This window comes from Pan paniscus, chromosome 2 (genome assembly GCF_029289425.2).
Source record: "Pan paniscus chromosome 2, NHGRI_mPanPan1-v2.0_pri, whole genome shotgun sequence".
In the NCBI taxonomy this organism is placed as follows: Eukaryota; Metazoa; Chordata; class Mammalia; order Primates; family Hominidae; genus Pan; species Pan paniscus.
Genome location: NC_085926.1, coordinates 177,278,123 through 177,297,470, shown reverse-complemented (window position 1 = coordinate 177,297,470; position 19,348 = coordinate 177,278,123). Strand labels below are relative to the sequence as shown.

The 19,348-nt window shown below is 38.0% G+C and overlaps 1 protein-coding gene across 1 annotated transcript in view; it reads left to right on the top strand.

Annotated features, from left to right (window-relative positions):
• Positions 1-19,348, top strand: part of GNB4 (G protein subunit beta 4) — a 55,375-nt gene that overhangs the window by 22,569 nt on the left and 13,458 nt on the right. Inside the window, exons 2-8 of the mRNA XM_034957751.3 lie at positions 2,711-2,809; positions 7,957-7,995; positions 9,370-9,476; positions 12,319-12,382; positions 13,831-13,993; positions 15,098-15,164; positions 15,270-15,471. Of these exons, the coding sequence (XP_034813642.1) occupies positions 2,753-2,809; positions 7,957-7,995; positions 9,370-9,476; positions 12,319-12,382; positions 13,831-13,993; positions 15,098-15,164; positions 15,270-15,471 (699 nt within the window). The 5' untranslated portion in view covers positions 2,711-2,752. The remainder of the gene's footprint in view (positions 1-2,710; positions 2,810-7,956; positions 7,996-9,369; positions 9,477-12,318; positions 12,383-13,830; positions 13,994-15,097; positions 15,165-15,269; positions 15,472-19,348) is intronic.

The following is a 19,348-nucleotide window of genomic DNA, read 5'->3' as shown; positions in this document are numbered from 1 at the left end:
TCCCAAGTAACTCTTATTACAGGTAACTCCTGCTTTAGAAGGTCACTGGTATGTGTGTGTGGCTTTGGGGGAAGGACAGCAGTAGGATGGGTAACAGGTAATTTTTAATAAGCTTAAAAGTTCTGAGACCCAGGCTGGGCTCAGCGACTCATGCCTTTGGTCCTAGTGCTTTGGGAGGCTGGGGTAGGAGGGTCGCTTGAACCCAGGAGTTCAGGACCAGCCTGGGCAATATAGCTAGAACCCCATCTCTACAAATAATAACCATAATAGTAATAATAATAACAACTGCAAATTTTTAAAAAGTCCCGAGGCCCTTTAGGGTCCCTCGATAGTTCTTTCTAGTATTTTAGTTAGTAGGAGGGATGTAAACTAGTTGTGCTTACCCAAAATTTTTTGGGACCCTAAAAATAAAGAGGTATCAAAATAATCAGAGTTTCTAGGACTTTGGGGCCAGGGATATCTCAGGAATGGTCAGCAAGGGCAGCTAAGGTTGTGAGTTTAAAGAGCCCGCATGCTGCTTGTCTTCACTTCAGCGGAATGGGATTCCAGACCGGCTGCAATCTGTCCAGTCTGGCCCTCTCTGAGATGCATACTAAATTGTTAAACAATCAGACTTTATCAGGGAATGGTTAAGGCTCATAAATAAAAGATGGAAAATTTGGATAAACAGAGAAATATGCCACAATATTAAATTGGAAATGGAATATTAGAATGATTTTAGTTCTTCTGGAACTGTTTTATATACCTTAATGCCATTCCAGTCAATCCCAATACATTTATTTTTTAATTGGACAAAATAAATACAAAGTGAATTCTGAAAGAATAAATAGATACTGGTTTTTCTTTTTCTTTTCTTTTTGTCTGAACATAATAAACAGATATTTGTACCATAGTTGATGTGATTGTAGGATAGACATCAAAACCAAATTCTCTCTCATGAGGGGAATCAATCTTTTATAGGAATTTGGACTTAGGACAGTCATTTCGGGCTACAATCTTGACCTAAAAAGTTATAGGCTTGGGTTTTGTACTTAGGGGAGCAGAAAAAGTCATTCTGTAGAAAGAAAAAAACCAAGGAAGATAAGAAGAGAAAAGAGACCAGGACAGGTAGAGAAAGAATACTCCCAGTTTCTAGCCTCTAGTGTCTTTTTGAGGTAGTAATATTCCTGTCTTTTGGTTCTGTGATTCATCCTAAATCCTTAGAATGAATATTCCTTTATTTGTTAAGCTATTTCAGGTTGCTTTATTTACTGGAGACCAAAGTATCTTAAGTGATGGGGATACAACAAAGAATAAAGCAAACAGAGACCCTACCTGAAGGAACTTTACATCTTTTTTTTTTTTTTTAAAGCCAGAGTCTCACTCTGTCACCCAGGCTGGAGTGCAGTGGTGTGATCTCGGCTCACTGCAGCCTCCTCCTCCCAGATTCAAGCAATTCTTTTGCCTCAGCTTCCCAAGTAGCTGGGATTACAGTCATGTGCCACCACACCCAGCTAATTTTTGTAATTTTGGTAGAGATGAGGTTTCGCCATGTTGCCCAGGCTGGTCTTGAACTCCTGGCCTCAAGCGACGCACCCACCTCAGCCTCCCAAAGTGATGGGATTACAGGCGTGAGCCACCACACCCGGCCCTTTACATCTTATCAGAAGGAAAGAGATCACAAGTAAGTAAATACATGCTGATGGTGTTGAGTCTCATAGTGAAAAACAAGACAGGGTAAGAGGAGCATGTTTGGGTGCACATGTGCTATCAGCAAAGGTCCCACTGAGAAGATCACATTTGGGCAGATTTAGTAAGGGAGCAAGGGATTATAAAATCAGGGACAGGAGCTATCCAAGCAGAGGCAGGAGCAAATGCGAAGACACTGAGACTGGGGCCTGCTTAGCATGCTCAGGGAACATCAGAGAAGTCTTTGAACAACTGGAACAGAGTGAGTGTGAGAGTGATACATGAGGTCAGAGGGGTGTGTGTGTGTGTAATGATACAGGGTCTGTGGGTCAAAATAGAGTTTAGTGGAGTGGAAAACCATTGGAGGATTTAAAGTGACTTGTATTTTAAAAGGATCTCTAGTTGTTCTAATTAGACCAGAGAGTGGTCGAGGGCAGTAGAAAGGAGACCAGGTGAGAGATGGTCATGGTGGTGTGGACCCAGACAGTAGAAGTGGAGGAAATCAGAATTAGAACCTGGATAATTTTTTAAGGAATAACTGACATGATTTGCAAATGGATTCGATGGGGAGGCTATGATTAAAACAGGACTGCTCCCAGATTTTTAGCTTAAACAATTGTAAGTAAGGATGGACTTGCCGTTTCCTGAGATGGGGAAGGCTTGGGGGTGGGGTGGGCTTCAGTTTTGAGGTACTGTGTTAGGTGCCAATCCAGACATCCAAGTGGGGAAGTCTCTTGGTGTCCTCTGAACTGTTGTAAAATATTTCTCACCAGACTCCATTCTGGTACTAATTCCCCATAATTCAGCCTCGAATACTACAACTTGGAATTTCTCCTCCATCCTCTGATCATGTTCTTGTATAAAACCCTTCAGTAAATAACCTCATTCTATATTTACTAAGCATCTTTAAATTCCTTTAATAATTGACTACCTCCGTTGAATTTCAGTAGGTCCAAAAAGAAGTTATATGTCAGTATTGTAAAACCAGATTAAGATGTAAATAGAGAACTGAATCTTTCTCTTGCTCTCTGTTTTTTAACAGCCGTTTTCACTCATCAGCTCCTGAGGTAAACAAATTGAAAAAATGAGCGAACTGGAACAGTTGAGGCAAGAAGCAGAACAACTGCGGAATCAGATTCAGGTAAAACCTTTTCATTTCAAAATGTTAGCACTTATTTAGTACCAGGAATCTACAAAATTTGCCTATTAGTTTATCAGTCTATATTAAATGATTTCTAAGGCTAGAAATGGTCTTTTTTCTCTCACATGGTGAAGTAAGAACTGAGGTCTATTTGTGTTTATCATGTCTCGAAAGAACTCTTCAAAATTCATTGCGAACAAGTACCTATGTAGAAGAATGGCCTCTATGAAAGACAGACATAATTCTCTTTTTATTTACATGCCTAGAATCATAGATTTTTGGTACAAAACAATAATGTAGATAGTGTCACAATATAATGTCACACTAGGGAAATATTAATCTATACATTAATTAGATTGCAGAAAATCATTAGGGTGGGCACAGTGGCTCATGCCTGTAATCCCAGCACTTTGGGAGGCTGAGGCAGGTGGATCACCTGAGGTCAGGAGTTCAAGACCAGCCTGGCCAACATGGTGAAACTCTGTCTCTACTAAAAATAGAAAAATTAGCCAGGCGTGGTGGCGTGCATCTGTAATCCCAGCTACTTGGGAGGCTGAGGCAGGAGAATGGCTTGATCCCTGGAGACGGAGGTTGCAACGAGCTGAGCTCATGCCACTGCACTCCAGCCTGGGTGACAGAGCGAGACTCTGTCTCAGAAAAACAAAACAAAACTATCAGTGGTGGAATCAAAACATGTCTGACACCTTTTACTCTTGGAATCAACTCAAAACAGTAAGGATAAGAAACAACTACAAACTCCATCTTTAACAAAATTAACAGACACTAGAACTTCAAAGCGTAATGGATGGAGAGGAGTTGCCAAATGCAGTGAAGCAGCAGCACGTGGGGAGGCTCTGAGAGGAGGCGTCTGCGTGGGGAGCACTCTCTAAGAGACAGCACCACGGTCCCTTCTTTGGAACAATGGGAACAGATGCTTCCTTGGACTTCATTAGCACTGAGAAATATCAAGGAAGGCAGAGCTAAAAATGAAAGGATATAGACATGCCATCTTGTAGGAAGCCTGGCGGTAAGCAGGGTGGAGGAAAGAGGCTTTGAGTTGTGAGTAGCCTGGCAGCTGCCTACTTCTTTTCCCAGAGAAAAGTAAAGGCTAAAGCAACGTACAAGGGTAAGCAGGGAGAATCTCATAACTTGGAACACAGCTGCTGCTTTTCCCAGTTTGAACCTCTCACAATAGCTGTTTCTGAAGAATTTGTCTAATTTAAAAGTGAAGAGTAGGCTGGGTGCAGTGGCTCACGCCTGTAATCCCAGCACTTTGGAAGGCTGAGGCGGGAGGATTGCTTGAGACAGGAATTCAAGACCAGCCTGGGCAACATAGGGAGATCCGTCTCTACAAAAACAAACAAAAAAACGTTAGCCGGGTGTGGTGGCTTGTGCCTGTAGTCCCAGCTACTCGGGAGGCTGAGGCGGGAGGATTGCTTGAGTCCAGGAGTTCGAGGCTGCAGTGAACCATGATCACACCACTGCATTCTAACTGGACAAAAGAGCAAGACCCTGTCTCCAAAAATAAGATCTCTGCAAAGATGATACAAGAAAAGAGAAGCAAAGATTAGGAAAAACAGGGATGGATGAAGAACCTTCACCAGAAAAGTGTTGATTCTGAGTGAGGTCATAACCAGACAGACTTATTGCCAGGAATTGAAGGAAGTTAACTATTTAGATGTGAATAAGAATTATGAGTTGAAATCTTAGGTATCTCAACAAAGCTTTCAGAACAAAGGAGAGATGTATTTTGCCTGGGATAATCACAGAAGGCTTCGCAGACTCATCTCTGAATTCGATGTTACTGCACCCACTAGAAGGAATTTCTGCCCTCTCTACTTTGTGTCACTTACTCCAGATGCTGAGCAGGAGCAGCTGATTGGCTAAACCATGTGGCCACATGCCCATCTCATTTAATCCTCACACCGACTCTGTGAAGTCGATGATGTTACTTCATTTAATAGTTCAGGAAGCTGAGGCTCAGTGAGATTAAATAAGTTGCCAAGGTAACAGATCCAGGATTCAGACCAGGTGTGTTCTGCTATAACTTAAAGTTGGTTCTCCCAACCTTAGTTACTAATGTCCTTTCCTGCGACTTGTGCTGTAGCCATACTAGTCTGGTTCCCTGAACACGCATTACTCTTTCTCATCTGTTACCTTTTATCAAATTGTTACCTTGGCCTGGAATTATACGACCTCTGAGCCAATTTTGCTCTTTGGAAATCCTATCTGTTGAGTCCTAATCCTTCAAGAGCCCTCCACTTGGATTTATCTTTTTTTTTTTTTAAATCAGAGTGAGACAGAGTCTCAGTCACCCAGGCTGGAGTGCAGTGGTGCGATCTCTTCTCACTGCAACCTCTGCCTCCCAGGTTCAAGTGATTCTCCTGCCTCAGCGTCCTGAGAAGCTGGGTCTATAGGCACACACCACCACGCCCAGCTAATTTTGTATTTTTAGTAGAGACGGGGTTTCACCATGTTGGCCAGGGTGGTCTTGATCGCTTGACCTCATGATCCACCTGCCTCAGCCTCCCAAAGTGCTGGGATTACAGGCGTAAGCCACCATGCCCAGCCAAGTTTCTTAACTTCATTGATGATCAGTATCTTTGCTGTGAAGCAAGAGTACCAGTACCCCACTTTATATGTTTCTGCAGAGGATTAAGTGAAATAACACATGGAGGACTTAGTCTGCTGCCAGCAAGTGGCAGATTTTTACTTGTACAGCATGTTGGACTTCTGTTATAGAGCTGATCACGGTCTGCCTTGTGTTGTAGTTCCTTGTGCATATTTGCCCCTACTGTTTGTACCTAGATGGATAATTTTGTGTCTTAATCATCTCCGTATCTCACTAGCATCCCAAGCACAATGTCGTGGGCGCAGGTGCTCACCAAATCATCTCCTCCCATGATTTCAAGTAACCACATATATGTAAAATACTATGTACTTTTCTTAGTTTAATTGTCACACTATATTTAAAAATCTTTCTGGCTGGGCACGGTGGCTCACACCTGTAATCCCAGCACTTTGGGAGGCTGAGGCGGGTGGATCACGAGGTCAGGAGATCGAAACCATCCTGGCTAACACGGTGAAACCCCATCTCTACTAAAAATACAAAAAAAAGCTGGGCGTGGTGGCGGGCACCTGTAGTCCCAGCTACTCGGGAGGCTGAGGCAGGAGAATGGCATGAACCTGAGAGGCAGAGCTTGCGGTGAGCCGAGATGGCGCCACTGCACTCCAGCCTGGGCGACAGAGCGAGACTCCGTCTCAAAAAAAATCTTTCCTTCCTTCCTCCTCCCATCTGGAAATATAATCTAACTGTATTTTTACCTTACTATAGTGTAAATACATGATATAATAGAAATGTATGCTATGTATTATAATAGATGATTTGTTTTAAATTTTAAAAAATGCAAATAGAGAAAACAGATTTTGTTTTCTTGTGTAATTGTTATGTCTTTGATTTGCAAAAAAGTATGTATCATCTTTCTTTTGCACAAAGATCTTACCAGATTTTGTATTTCTTGTGGTGCTGGACAGTATGGAATTCAGCCTTTAATTGGGAATATTTTTTATATTCTGTTTCTTTTTTGTTTTGTTTTGCTTTTTTTTTTTTTTCCAGAGACAGGGTCTCACTGTTTTGCCCAGGCTTATCTAAAACTCCTGGGCTCGAGCAATCCTTCCTCCTCGGCCTCCCAAAGTGCTGGGATTATAGGCATGAGCCATCACGCCTGGCCTTATATTCTGTTTTAGAATGGATAATAGTGTTCATAAGAGAGAGTTCTCAGTGTAAATAGAATCTTTGCATAATGTAATTTTGCACATAACTGCTGCTAACATATTTGTAGAATTCTTGTATTCCAACATAATATTTTAATTTTTGTTACCAATTTTCACTGCAGTTCAATAATTTCCATTTGCAATTTTTAAATTGTGTTACTAATATTAATGTAAGCTCAATGAGGGCAGAGATTTTTGTTGCCTGTTGGTGCCTAGAATAGTGCCTGACACATAGTGTTCAACCCAGTTTTTTAACAACTAACTAAATTAAAAAAGATAGTCTAAACAATGATAGTTCATTTTCATAAAGCTTGAAGTCAAAGAACCTTTTTTAAGAATTTGGTCTTTAACTCTACCATTTTTGGAACATGGTTCAGGCCCATCACTGTCATTTCTGGAAACTCTTCATTATAGGAAAGTGGGCTACATTATTCCTTACCAGATGAGGTCTTTAAACCCACAATTTGGCTAAGAATGAAATAATCAAATCACATGTTTAGTGCAACTACTTGTGAACACCCTTACTTAGAAATATTCTAAGTGGTTATAAATAGGTTGAAAGGGCAGCCAGAAAGATCATGTCTGCCATCCAGTGTTTGCTGGGAGCTGAAGCAGGCATTTTTCCCTTGGCTGACTGGAACAAGTTGTCCATTTGGGACATTTATTCAGCAAACATCTTGTGCGTTCTCCTTGCCCAGGAGTATGCAAGTACTTCAACACTGTATAGAGAAAACAAAATTGAAGAGGATACTACTATAACCTTTGTGGAAAAAAGTTTAAGCCTAGCAGGAAGGATTTAATTTCATTTCTTATTTTTCTATGTATATAAATCCTCTAAATTTGTTAACTGATAAATTTGAAAAAAACTGATGTTTGGTGTAAAACTTTTTTTATTAAATATGTTCTTTGCAGTCTTTAATTTTTTGTTAATTTCTGCTTCACCGTCTTCCTTTTGATAATCCTTTTCAGTTTGTATAAAAATTTGAGGTCTCTCAAATTTTTATTGACATCTCTCACATTTTGTTCAGAAGAGGCAAATCCATAGAGAAAGAAAGTAAATTAGTGACTGTTAAGGGCTGTGAGAGAAAAAGGAATTAGGAGATATGGGGTTTCTTTTTTGGGGTGATGTAAATGTTCTGTAATTAGTGGTGATGGTTACACAACATTGTGATACTAAAAACCACTGGATTACATGCCTTAAAATGGTTAAAATGGTTTGATTTAGGTTATGTGATTTTTATATCAATTAAAAAAATTTTTAAAGATGTGTTACAGTGAGAAGTAAATTCACAAATCTACGTTTTCAATAAAAGTATCACTTTAGTCATTCCACAGGTTTCTAAATGCATTATAATCATATTTTTTTACTTCAGGATGCTCGGAAAGCATGTAATGATGCAACGCTTGTTCAGGTAAAGTTTTGTTTTTCTTTATTTCATTTTCGTAACTCAAAATAATTTGACATAGAGGCAAATGACATTCAGATTCTTGTATTAGTGCTTAATTGAAAAAAGTTAAATGAAATCTGTATAAAAGCACTTTGTAATTTGTCAAATGCTATACAGTGCGAGTGCTTTTTAAAATATATTGTTAAAATAGACATCTATGGAAAAATAAATGCTATAAAAATATACCAGCTATACCAACATGGTAAAACCTCATCTCTACTAAAAATAAAAAAAATTAGCTGGGCATAATCCAGCTAGTCGGGAGGTTGAGGCAGGAGAATTACTTGAACCCAGGAGGCAGAGGTTGCAGTGAGCTGAGATCGCACCATTGTACTCCAGCCTGGGCGAGAAGAGTGAGACGCTGTCTCAAAAAAAAAAAAAAGAAAAAAAAAATATATATATATTTTTCCAAGGCCAAGCATGGTGGCTCATGCCTGTAATCCCAGTACTTTGGGAGGCCGAGGTGGGAGGATCACTTGAGGTCAAGAGTTTGAGGCCAGCCTGGCCAACATGGTGAAACCCTGTCTCTACTAGAAAAAAAACAACAACACGAAAGTTAGCTGGTCATGGTGGTGCCTGCCTGTAATCCCAGCTACTTGGTAGGCTGAGGCAGGATAATCGCTTGAACCTGGGAGGCAGATATTGCAATGAGCCGAGATCCCTACTGCATTCCAGCCCAGGAGACAAAGTGAGACTCTGTCTCAAAAAAAAAAAAATTATATATATTTATGTATGTATATATATGTATGTATAGATTCATATAGTTTATGCTTCTTTTTAAATAGTTTCTGATTCTTTTTGGTATACCCTGATTAAGTGTTTTTTTCCTTATGAAAACTCAGGTTGGGAATGAGATAGTAAGAGGGGTCAAGAAGACTAATATTTTTTAAAAATCTTGGGGAGACTTCATGTTTAATTAATATTGATCATTATTATTAAGGAAGTATTTTATGTGCTCTACAAATATAAAATTGGCTTTCTTACAGTTAAAATTATAAATGTTTACTGTGATCATTTGCCACTAGATTTTTATTTGTGGCTGGTTTTTTACTAAAGCATAGAGGTATATCTATTCTTTTTAGTTAATAGTCGCAGAAGGCATTCTTATACATTTATATATATTATTTATAATAGCACATAGGATTATTTTAAACTAATCATAATTTTCAGGAACATATTGATCCCATAACGGCTCTGTGGAATTATATACATTAAATTACCTTCAGTTACTATAAATGTACTTTATGTTTGCTTTTTTAACTCCTCACCGTTTCTAGTTCAAGTTATCTCATGAACTGTGATTAAGGTAAAGAATAACATTTTTGTTGCTTTCAAAAGATTACATCAAATATGGACTCCGTGGGTCGAATACAAATGCGAACAAGACGTACACTGAGGGGCCACCTAGCTAAAATCTATGCTATGCATTGGGGATACGATTCCAGGTTTGTACCTGTCATTACCTGTCATTTTTAAACTGTTGCAGAATTATTTTCATTAAGAACCATCATTTGCATTTTCTTTGTTTAAAAACAGAATATATTCATGAAGCGTTTGCAGAAAATGCATCTCAGATGAACATGTTGCTTTCAATAAGAATATTAATTGACTCTTTAAAAGTGTAAACATTTTTAATATGGAATCCAGGACAACTGTTCAGAAGAGGATTCCTTTTCTTTGCAGTGGAACATTGCAGACATTCTTTGTTTTTTAAATAGGCACAAAGCGTTTTTACTGTATATGAAGCTTGAAATTTCAGTTCATAAGCAAATACGTATTGAACACCTATGTTAAAGTTTTTGGATATTGCTATAGTTTGTTATTACATAAATTCGCAAATAATGGAAATTACATGAAACAAAGGTGTTTGTACTGAATACATCTTTTACTCCCTCGACTGCATCACAGAAAGGTGTGTGCTTGAATGTGCAAGCTGACCATCTGCAGGTGCACAGGCACACGCACAGCTGCCACGTGGCCTACAGTTAGATCGATTGCATATCACTGTCATTCACTATGTGTATAAGGCTACAGCACAGCCTATGTTTTTCCATTGTCTGGCAATAGCAGATGTGTCTGCTACCACAGTGGTTTACTTGTTCCTTTGATTTGGTTAATCTTAATGGGAAATGCCTAAACCAAGAAACTTCTATGTTTTAATAGAAGTTGCACATTTATTCTCTTCTCCAAGGAGACACTAAAATTATAAAGTAGAAGAAGCCTCAATTGTTGCTCTAATTGGGATACTTGACCACAATAATATAGAACATGTGCCTCTTAGGGATACATAAAATTATATAATTGGCAACTGACATAATGTCTTAATCTTTTTCTTTTTCCTTTTTTTTTTTTTTTTTTTTTTTTTTTTTTTTGAGACAGAGTTTCACTCTTGTTGCCCAGGCTGGAGTACAATGGTGTGGTATCGGCTCACTGCAACCTCTGCCTCCCAGGTTCAAGGGATTCTCCTGCCTCAGCCTCCCAAGTAGCTGGAATTACAGACATCCACAACCACGCCTGACTAATTTTTGTATTTTTAGTAGACGGGGTTTCACCATGTTAGCCAGCCTGGTCTTGAACTCCTGACCTCAGGTGATCCAACCGCCTCAGCCTCCCAAAGTGCTGGGATTAATCAGGTGTGAGCCACCGCGCCTGGCCGAATGTCTTATTCTTTTTCTTAAAGGAGTTGAAGATAAAAATAATTTACCTGTTGATAAAGCAAAATTTTAACTTAAAATATAGTAACTTGAAACAATGTTTATGGTTCTTGCTTTCCTTAAATGTTTTCTCAAGACTGTTAATCTTCATAGAAAAATGAAACCATCATCCAGGAACCTATCTCACATAGTCTTCCCACCCATCCGTGTTATCAGTCCATTACTTAATGTTCTCCTCAACTCTTATGCTGATGATGCCAATTGATTTCTAAAGAATTTTCTTTAGATTCCATCCTATACCCCACTATCAGATAGACCTTCCCTTTTGTAAAACCTTGTAGTGATTGCTACCCAAGAATCTGATAATGTTATTTACCTCTAGGGAGAGGAACTGGGTGGCTGATGATAGGCCCAGGAAGGTGCTTTTTAAATTTTCTTCTGTATATCCTTTTTTATTTTTTGAATTTTACACCATGGTGAAAAATAAAAATTCCAAACAAGGCTGGGCATGGTGGCTCATGCCTGTAATCCCAGAACTTTGGGAGGCCAAGCGAGTGGATCACTTGAGGTCAAGAGTTCCAGACAGCCTGACCAACATGTTGAGATCCCATCTTACCAGTCGTGGTGGTGCGCACCTGTTATGCCAGCTATTCGGGAGGCTGAGGCAGGAGAATCACTTGAACCTGAGAGGTGGAGGTTGCAGTGAGCTGAGATCGTGCCATTGCACTCTAAGCTGGGTGTCACAGTGAGTGTCTGTCTCAAAAAAAAAAAAAAAAAAATCCAAACAAAACAAAAAATTTAGTGGCTAAAATTACTTAGGAGTTCATACTCTTTAGTTTAACAAAGCTTTCTGCAGTTTAAGCCCAGTCTGCTTTTCTCAACTTATTTTTCTGTTTTCTCACAAACTGTACTACTGGAAGACTCACAATTCCTGAAACAACACTCAGTGTATTTTCTACCTGTCATTGATCTTACATAGCTTTCTCCTAAAATACAGCCTTTTCTGTATCTTTAGCCGTCAACATTTTCTTTCAAGACTCATTCTCTTGTGATTAACTCATCTAGCCATTGTTCCTCCTTTACTCTCCTGTGGCATTTATTTTATAACCCTCTTCTGACAGTTTTTACTTATTTGATTTAATATAAATATGAATAAATGTCTTATCTTCACCAGATGGTAGAGGCCTCAAGAGCAGGAGATGTATCCTGCGTTGTACCTCTAGTATTGTCATATTCTCAGGCTCTCAATTGGTGTTTTTCGATTGAATGAAATATGGTTGTTAGGCTTCTATGTACATTCTTGTCATGAAACTTAAGTAAGTCAGTAAGTACTAAACCAGTCAGCTAATATCCACCCAAATCTTGTATAACTAAAATGTTGTTACCACAAAAATGTTTAATCATAGCCAGACATTTTTAGTCAGTTGCTAAATTTTATTTTATGAAATATGTTCAAAATTTTTGGCATGCAGCATAAATTTTTTAAAAGTTGGAAGAACATTTTTTGGTATCAAGTTTTTAGTTAGAAAAATTGTATTTTTTTCTGAATTATTCTACATTAATGCAATGCATAACCAGTTTAAGCTATTTTTTCCCTCTAAGTGTCAAATTATTTTTGTGTTTGTTCCTCTAGGCTGCTAGTCAGTGCTTCTCAAGATGGAAAATTAATTATTTGGGATAGCTATACAACAAATAAGGTAGAATTTCTTCATAATTCTTTTAAATAACCTTATATTTGTTTGGCTATTCAGTTCTTTCCTTTATTCTTTTACCTCAAACTTAAATTGCTTTCTGAGATAAATTTATTGTTTATTTTAATCTAGTTCTTCTCTTTTGTCTTAGTGTTTACTTTTAATGTTTAACCCTTTTTCATTTCCAAAGATGACTCTGTGTTTTACTAGAGGGCTCATATTTAATATATGAATATTAGAAGAGTACCATTTTACATATACTAATAAATTATTTTTTAAAATTCCCATTTCCTAATATGACAAAGACCTTGAGATTTTTATTTCTAGTTTTGGATAAGTTAGATGGCTAGTGGGAAGCTCTTCTTTGGCCCGCTCCAGGCACTGATTTGTGCTTCTGGACTTTTTAGAAGATACAGTAGATTGGAGGTAAATGACAACTTACGTAGATCTCTTGGTGGTAAAAGACTGTGGATGGTCCTAATACATCCACTGGAAGGAATCCCCAGTTTAAAATTGTTGAGTGGTAGTGAAAAAGCCTCAGGAATACTTTGATAAGCTAATACCTTTATACTCTGTGCATACATATTAGTATTTTTATTAAACATTTGAAAATACCATTTTGTGAAATAATAATTTCAACCTGATTGAGATTTTAAAGCTAGCTAAAACAATTTTGTAATATAATAGTTTTTCTTTATTAATCATCATTAAGCACATTATCTTTCAACTATATTTTCATAAAACAAAAAAATGTATTTTAAGCGTATTATTTTTGGTTAAGTGAGAGCATAGTAGTAATCCTGCCACGTGTTGATTCCCTGTATGGACTGTTTAGCCGTGGTATTCTCATACACCTTACTTTTTTCCATCTGACCTTCAAATGATTGGTGTTAGGGTAACAAGGCAGCAGACAGTGTTGTTTCTAGAGCAATAAAAAACTATCACCATTGTTTGAATGAGATCCCAGAATAAGGGCCTATTAATAGAGGGATGCCAGTGTCGTCTTTTCATGGAAGACTCATGTAATCGACTCTGATACTTGCTAATTATCTCCCTAGTTCTTGTTCAGAGTTATGTTGGAGGAAATTTCTCTTCTGAGCACTATTACGAAAGTGAAAATTCTATTAAAACCTCTAACATTTTACACTTAATTTTTCAAATGGCAATATATTAACCTTGGAACATGTTTATGTTCATTATTTTATTAAGAGAATTATTTCCAAAAAGAGCACTTTTTGACTCAAATGATTTGATAATACAAAACAATAGGCATTTTAATATGCGTTAGCATTGTATTTTTCATGGTTCACTTTCTCAAGCCATTACATTATTTTATTTGACTTATCTTTCTTAGATGTGTTTAATTTTTAATAATATTTACTTCATTGTAAATGGGTTTATGCAATAGATGACTGTTTTTGTAATCTGAGTGATGTGTGGTGTGTGCCCTACAGATGCATGCTATTCCTTTGAGGTCCTCCTGGGTGATGACCTGTGCTTATGCTCCGTCTGGTAATTATGTTGCCTGTGGAGGCTTGGACAACATCTGCTCTATATATAACTTAAAGACCAGAGAGGGAAATGTGAGAGTAAGCCGAGAGTTGCCGGGTCACACAGGTGAGCTTCCCTAAATATTCTTTCCCACCACACGATTCCTTGTGTGGAATGTGCTGATCAAGGACAAATGACAGATTGTGCTCGGCTGGCTAAAGGATGAGGATTAATCGGGCGGGAATGAAATTATTATGAACAAAGGAAACATTAACTTTTTATAGTCATACAAACGTTGATCATAATTTTATTTTTCAAAAATAGCTGTATTGTTTTTGTAAAAAATGATAAGTTTACTGCACAAAATTCAAACTCATGAAAAATAAAGCAAATAAAATGTTCTCCATTTTCTGCTGCCATATAACAATTATGGGATTGTGGCATCTGTACTCAATTACATAATTGAAAGTATGCATTAAGGTACATTAGTGAAGTGCTTTTCACCATGATAGTGTATTGCTTTGTTTGCCAGTGTGCCCATCATAGTTCAATAGTGTAGTATTGGGTTAGTGGTGTTAATCAGGAATTTATTGCCACTTATCTGGTATCTATCCATCTGAATTTTTAGCCATACTATTTGACCATGCTTTTACAAAATCTCTAGAATGGTGTTTTTCTGACATTTCCATATTTTGAAACACTGATGAATGCTAAGCATTCAAATGCCACATCTTTCATAAAGTCTTCACTGTTGTTCTTCTGATTTCTTACAATATTTTATTTTTTTTAATATTTTTTATTTGAAAAAAAAATTTTTTTAACTGCTTCTTGCAGAGAAGGGCTAACTCATAGGCGGTGCACCCAGAGGCATCCTCTCACAGTATTTTAAAACTATTTCTCCAGGGTGCTTAACACAGTCGGCCATAGATTATAGTTCTTCCCAAGGTAATTGTCTTAGGTGGCAGGGGCTGTGTCTTATTCAATTTGGTAACTTTCAGAGTACCCAGCACAATGTTATTAACATAGTTAGTGCCTAAGAATGGTTTGTTGATAAAATTTGGTTTATAGACAATGTAGGCTTTGAAGTAACTAAAAGTAGAACTATAGACTATATTGACAAACATTTGTTGCCCAAGTATTCTATTTTTAAAAATATATATTGCTATTTCATGTGGTAACTGAGTTATTCAATCAGTGATAACCTAAAATTTGCTACTCTTTATGCTGTAGGGTACTTGTCCTGCTGTCGTTTTTTAGATGACAGCCAAATTGTTACAAGTTCAGGAGATACAACTTGGTAAGTTTATTCCAGAAGCACACTGATTATGGGTTTGAGGGTGGTAGCAGGAACTGACATAAGAAGAAGTAATTGTCATGAAGTGTATTTTGTTTTTAATTACAGTGCTTTATGGGACATCGAAACTGCCCAGCAGACCACCACATTCACTGGGCATTCTGGAGATGTGATGAGTCTTTCTTTGAGTCCTGACATGAGGACTTTTGTTTCTGGTGCTTGTGATGCTTCTTCCAAATTATGGGATATTCGAGATGGAATGTGTAGACAGTCTTTCACGGGACATGTCTCAGATATTAATGCTGTCAGTGTAAGTGAATAGCATTTCCAGAGAAAATTTATTATGCATTTAAAGTGTTGAGCTCTATGGCATGATTTTAACAACAAATTGCCTTCAAGGATTCTTACAAGTAATGTGCTCTTATAACTTTGAATCTCCAAGTCATAAATGTTTTTGATTTTTTAAAAAAGAAAGCTTCAATTCATAGTCCTAGATCTTTTTTGTTATTGTTGGATTTTTTTTGTTGTTATTTTTTTGTTTTTTTGAGACAGTCTTGCTCTGTCGTCCAGGCTGGAGTGCAGCGGTGCAGTCACGGCTCACTGCAGCCTCGACCTCCTGGGCTCAAGCGATCCTCCCACCTCAGTCTCCTGGTAGCTAGGATTACAGGTACACACCACCATGCACGGCCAATTTTGTATTTTTTATAGAGATGGGGTTTTGCCATGTTGTCCAGGCTGGTCTCGAACTCCTGAGCTGAAGCAATCCTCCTGCCTCAGCCTCCCAAAGTGTTGGGATTACAGGCATGAGCCACTGTTCCTGGCAACCTAGGTTTTTAATTGCTGGTGAATATCACTTTTTTTTTTTCCAAAGTGGAGGGATTATCATGAGTAAACAAGCAGATCGTGGATGTTCTACCAGTGAATTCAGATGAGAAAAAAGTCTCATCTTTCTGGGACCAAAGTGAACAACCCAAAGAGAGAACAATAAGGATGAAAAAAGCAGCTGATTAGTGTGGAGTATAGCTTTTGAAGTCAGTGCAACCCGGGACCTAATCTTAGTTCTGCTGCCATTAAGCACCTGTGTGAAACTAGTCATGCTGCTTCATCTTCGTGAACCTCAGATTCTTCAGTTTTTAAAATAGGGGTAATACCACCTACATCAGAGAATGGTGTGGAGACTAAATGAAACTAGGTATTAGATGCTCAGTAAATGGTATAAATTATTATTATTATTATTTAGAGACAGGGTCTCATTCCGTTGCCCAGGCTGGAGTACAGTGGCATGATCATAGCTCACAGCAGCCTTGAACTCCTGGGCTCAAGTGATCTTCCTGCCTCAGCCTCAGGAGTACTGTGACTACAGGCATACACCACCACACTTGGCTAGTGTTTGTTTGTTTTTTTTTTTAATCTTTGGTAGAGGCAGAGTCTCACTATGTTGCCCAGGCTGCTCTTGAACTCCTGGGCTCAGCGATCCTCCCACCTCAGTCTCCCAAAGTGCTGGGATTACAAGGAGTGAGCTACCATGCCTTGCTGTATCAGTTATTTATAAGCTACTTCATATTTTAAAAAACTACCTAAACAGAAAACCATAAATAGATTAAGCCAGGTAAAAAGTACTCAGTATATAGGAGGATAAGCTAGTCATAGATATCTGTAAATTGAAGATATCTGTAAAGTGAAAATAACATTTTGAATGACAATCAAAATGATTATCAAATGGTCAGAATTGAGGGGGAGGGGTGTTAAAAGAAGGTAGGATACTGCTTGAGTTAGGTTACCTAAGCAGATCAGATGCCAAACAGTACAGATATGACTAGAATGTCCAAAAGTACCATAATTGCCAAGGATTTTAATGTATGAGAAACATTCTAATTTTATAACAAGACATTTTCGGGGAAAAATTAGTAAGCTTTTCTTTATCATACACTTACTGAAAGTCACTTTTTTTACATGATTTTATAGAAAACATCAGAGAAAGTAAATGCTGTGCTAACCCCATCCCCACCTCTTTGCCGTAGGCCAACCTGGTTAGAATAATAGAGTTTTAGAGCAGGCAAAGTTAACCCTCTCTCTCTCTCAGCCCATTACTTTTATCAAGTTGAGATGTTCTCTCATAATTTGCTAAAGTCTTTATCAGGAATGAGTGTTGAATTTTCGTCAAATACTTTTTGTCCGTCTGTTGAGATGTTCGTGTGGTTTTTTTTCAGCCACTTAAAATGGTGTGTTTACATTGATTTTCACCTGTTTTTTTTTTTTTTGTCAAAACATTAGTACCATCTTTTACAAATATAAGTAAATATAGAGGCTTCCTTTTGGAATAAAATGATTCAAACAAAGATACTGTATATATAACAGTTTTCCTTTTTTCAGATGAAATTATGACCAACTTCATTATATTTTTATAATATTTTGAAATTCAGTGATGATTTTAACAGTGACATTTCTCACACTGTTTAGAATGTTAGGCTTAGAAATGAAACTATAATAGTTTCATTTGTGGCTGAGCCCCATATATTCACTGAGTGAGTTGCTGAAATTTTCCATTTGGCTCTATATTTGTGGGGCCTCTAGGTGTCTCTCAGCAGTAAAGACACTTAATAATTGTAAACTGTGATTATTAATTTCATTAACTCAGTGCCAGATTCAGTTATTTCTATCAGATCAAGGCTTTTTTCCTCCCCAGCCCCTACTTTATTAAGGTATAATTGACAAATTGTATATATTTACAGTGTATAATGTGATGTATTAGATATGGGGCTATTTAGGTTATCCATTTCTTTTTGAGTGAACTTTCAAAGATTTTATCTATATCATCTACATTGTCATATTTATTGGCTTACAGCTATTTATTATACTCTCAATTTTTTTGATATCTATAGAGTTTACAGGATATCCTGCTCTCATTTATGATGTTGGTAATTTCTGTTTTACTTTTTTCCTGATAGTCTGGGACTGTGGGTTGAATTGTGCCCATCTAAAATTTATATGTTGAAGTCTTAAAGCCCAGGACCTCAGACCGTGACCTTATTTGAAAATAAGGTTGGTCCAGATATAATTGGTTAAAATGAGGTCATAATGGATTGGGTGACACTAATCCAGCGTGACTGTTGTCCTTATAAAAGGGGGAAATTTGGAGACAGGCAAGCATAGAGGGAAGATGATGTGAAGAGACACAGGAGAAGACAGTCATCTACAGGACAGTGAGAAGATTACACATCTTTCTGTCACCGTCCTCAGATATCTTGGTTTCAAGTTTCTAGCCTCCAGAACTGTGAGACAATACATTCCTTTTGTTTAAGCCACCCAGCTTGTGGTGCTTTGTTATGGCAGCCTTAGCAATGAACATATCTGGCTAGAGGTGTTTTTATTTTATCTATCTATCTATCAATCAATAAATAAATCAACTATCTGCTCAGAGAACCAGCTTTTGTTCTGAGTGATACTCTGTTGTTTTTCTGTTTCATTGATCTTTCACTCTCATCTTTATTATTTCTTTTCTACTGCTTACTTGGTGTATTAGTTCATTCTCACACTGCTATGAAGAAATACCTGATACTGGGTAATTTCTAAAGAGAAGAGGTTTAATAGACTCACAGTTCTGCATGGCTGGGGAGGCCTCAGGAAACTTACAATCATGGTGGAAGGCACCTCTCCATAGGGCAGCAGGAGAGAGAATGAGTGCCGAGTGAAGGGGGAAGCCCCTTATAAACCATCAGATCTCGTGAGAACTCACTCACTGTCACAAGAACAGCCTGCAGGGAGACCACTCCCATGATTCAGTTACCTTCCACCGGCTCCCTCACAACACGTGGGGATCTGGGGATTACAATGCAAGATGAGATTTGGGTGGGGAAACAAAGCCAAACTGATCACTCGGATTCATTTGCTTTTCTTTTTCTAGTTTTTTTTTTTTTTTTTTTTTTTTTTGAGACAGAGTCTTGCTCTGTTGCGAGGCTGGAGTGTAGTGGTGCGATCTCGGCTCACTGCAACCTCTGCCTCCCAGGTTCAAGCAATTCTCCTGCCTCAGCCTTCCAAGTAACTGGGACTACAGGCGCACACCACCACGCCCAGCTAATTTTTGAATTTTTAGTAGAGACGGGGTTTCACCATGTTGGCCAGGATGGTCTCGATCTCTTGACCTCGTGATCTGCCCGCCTCAGCCTCCCAAAGTGCTGGGATTACAG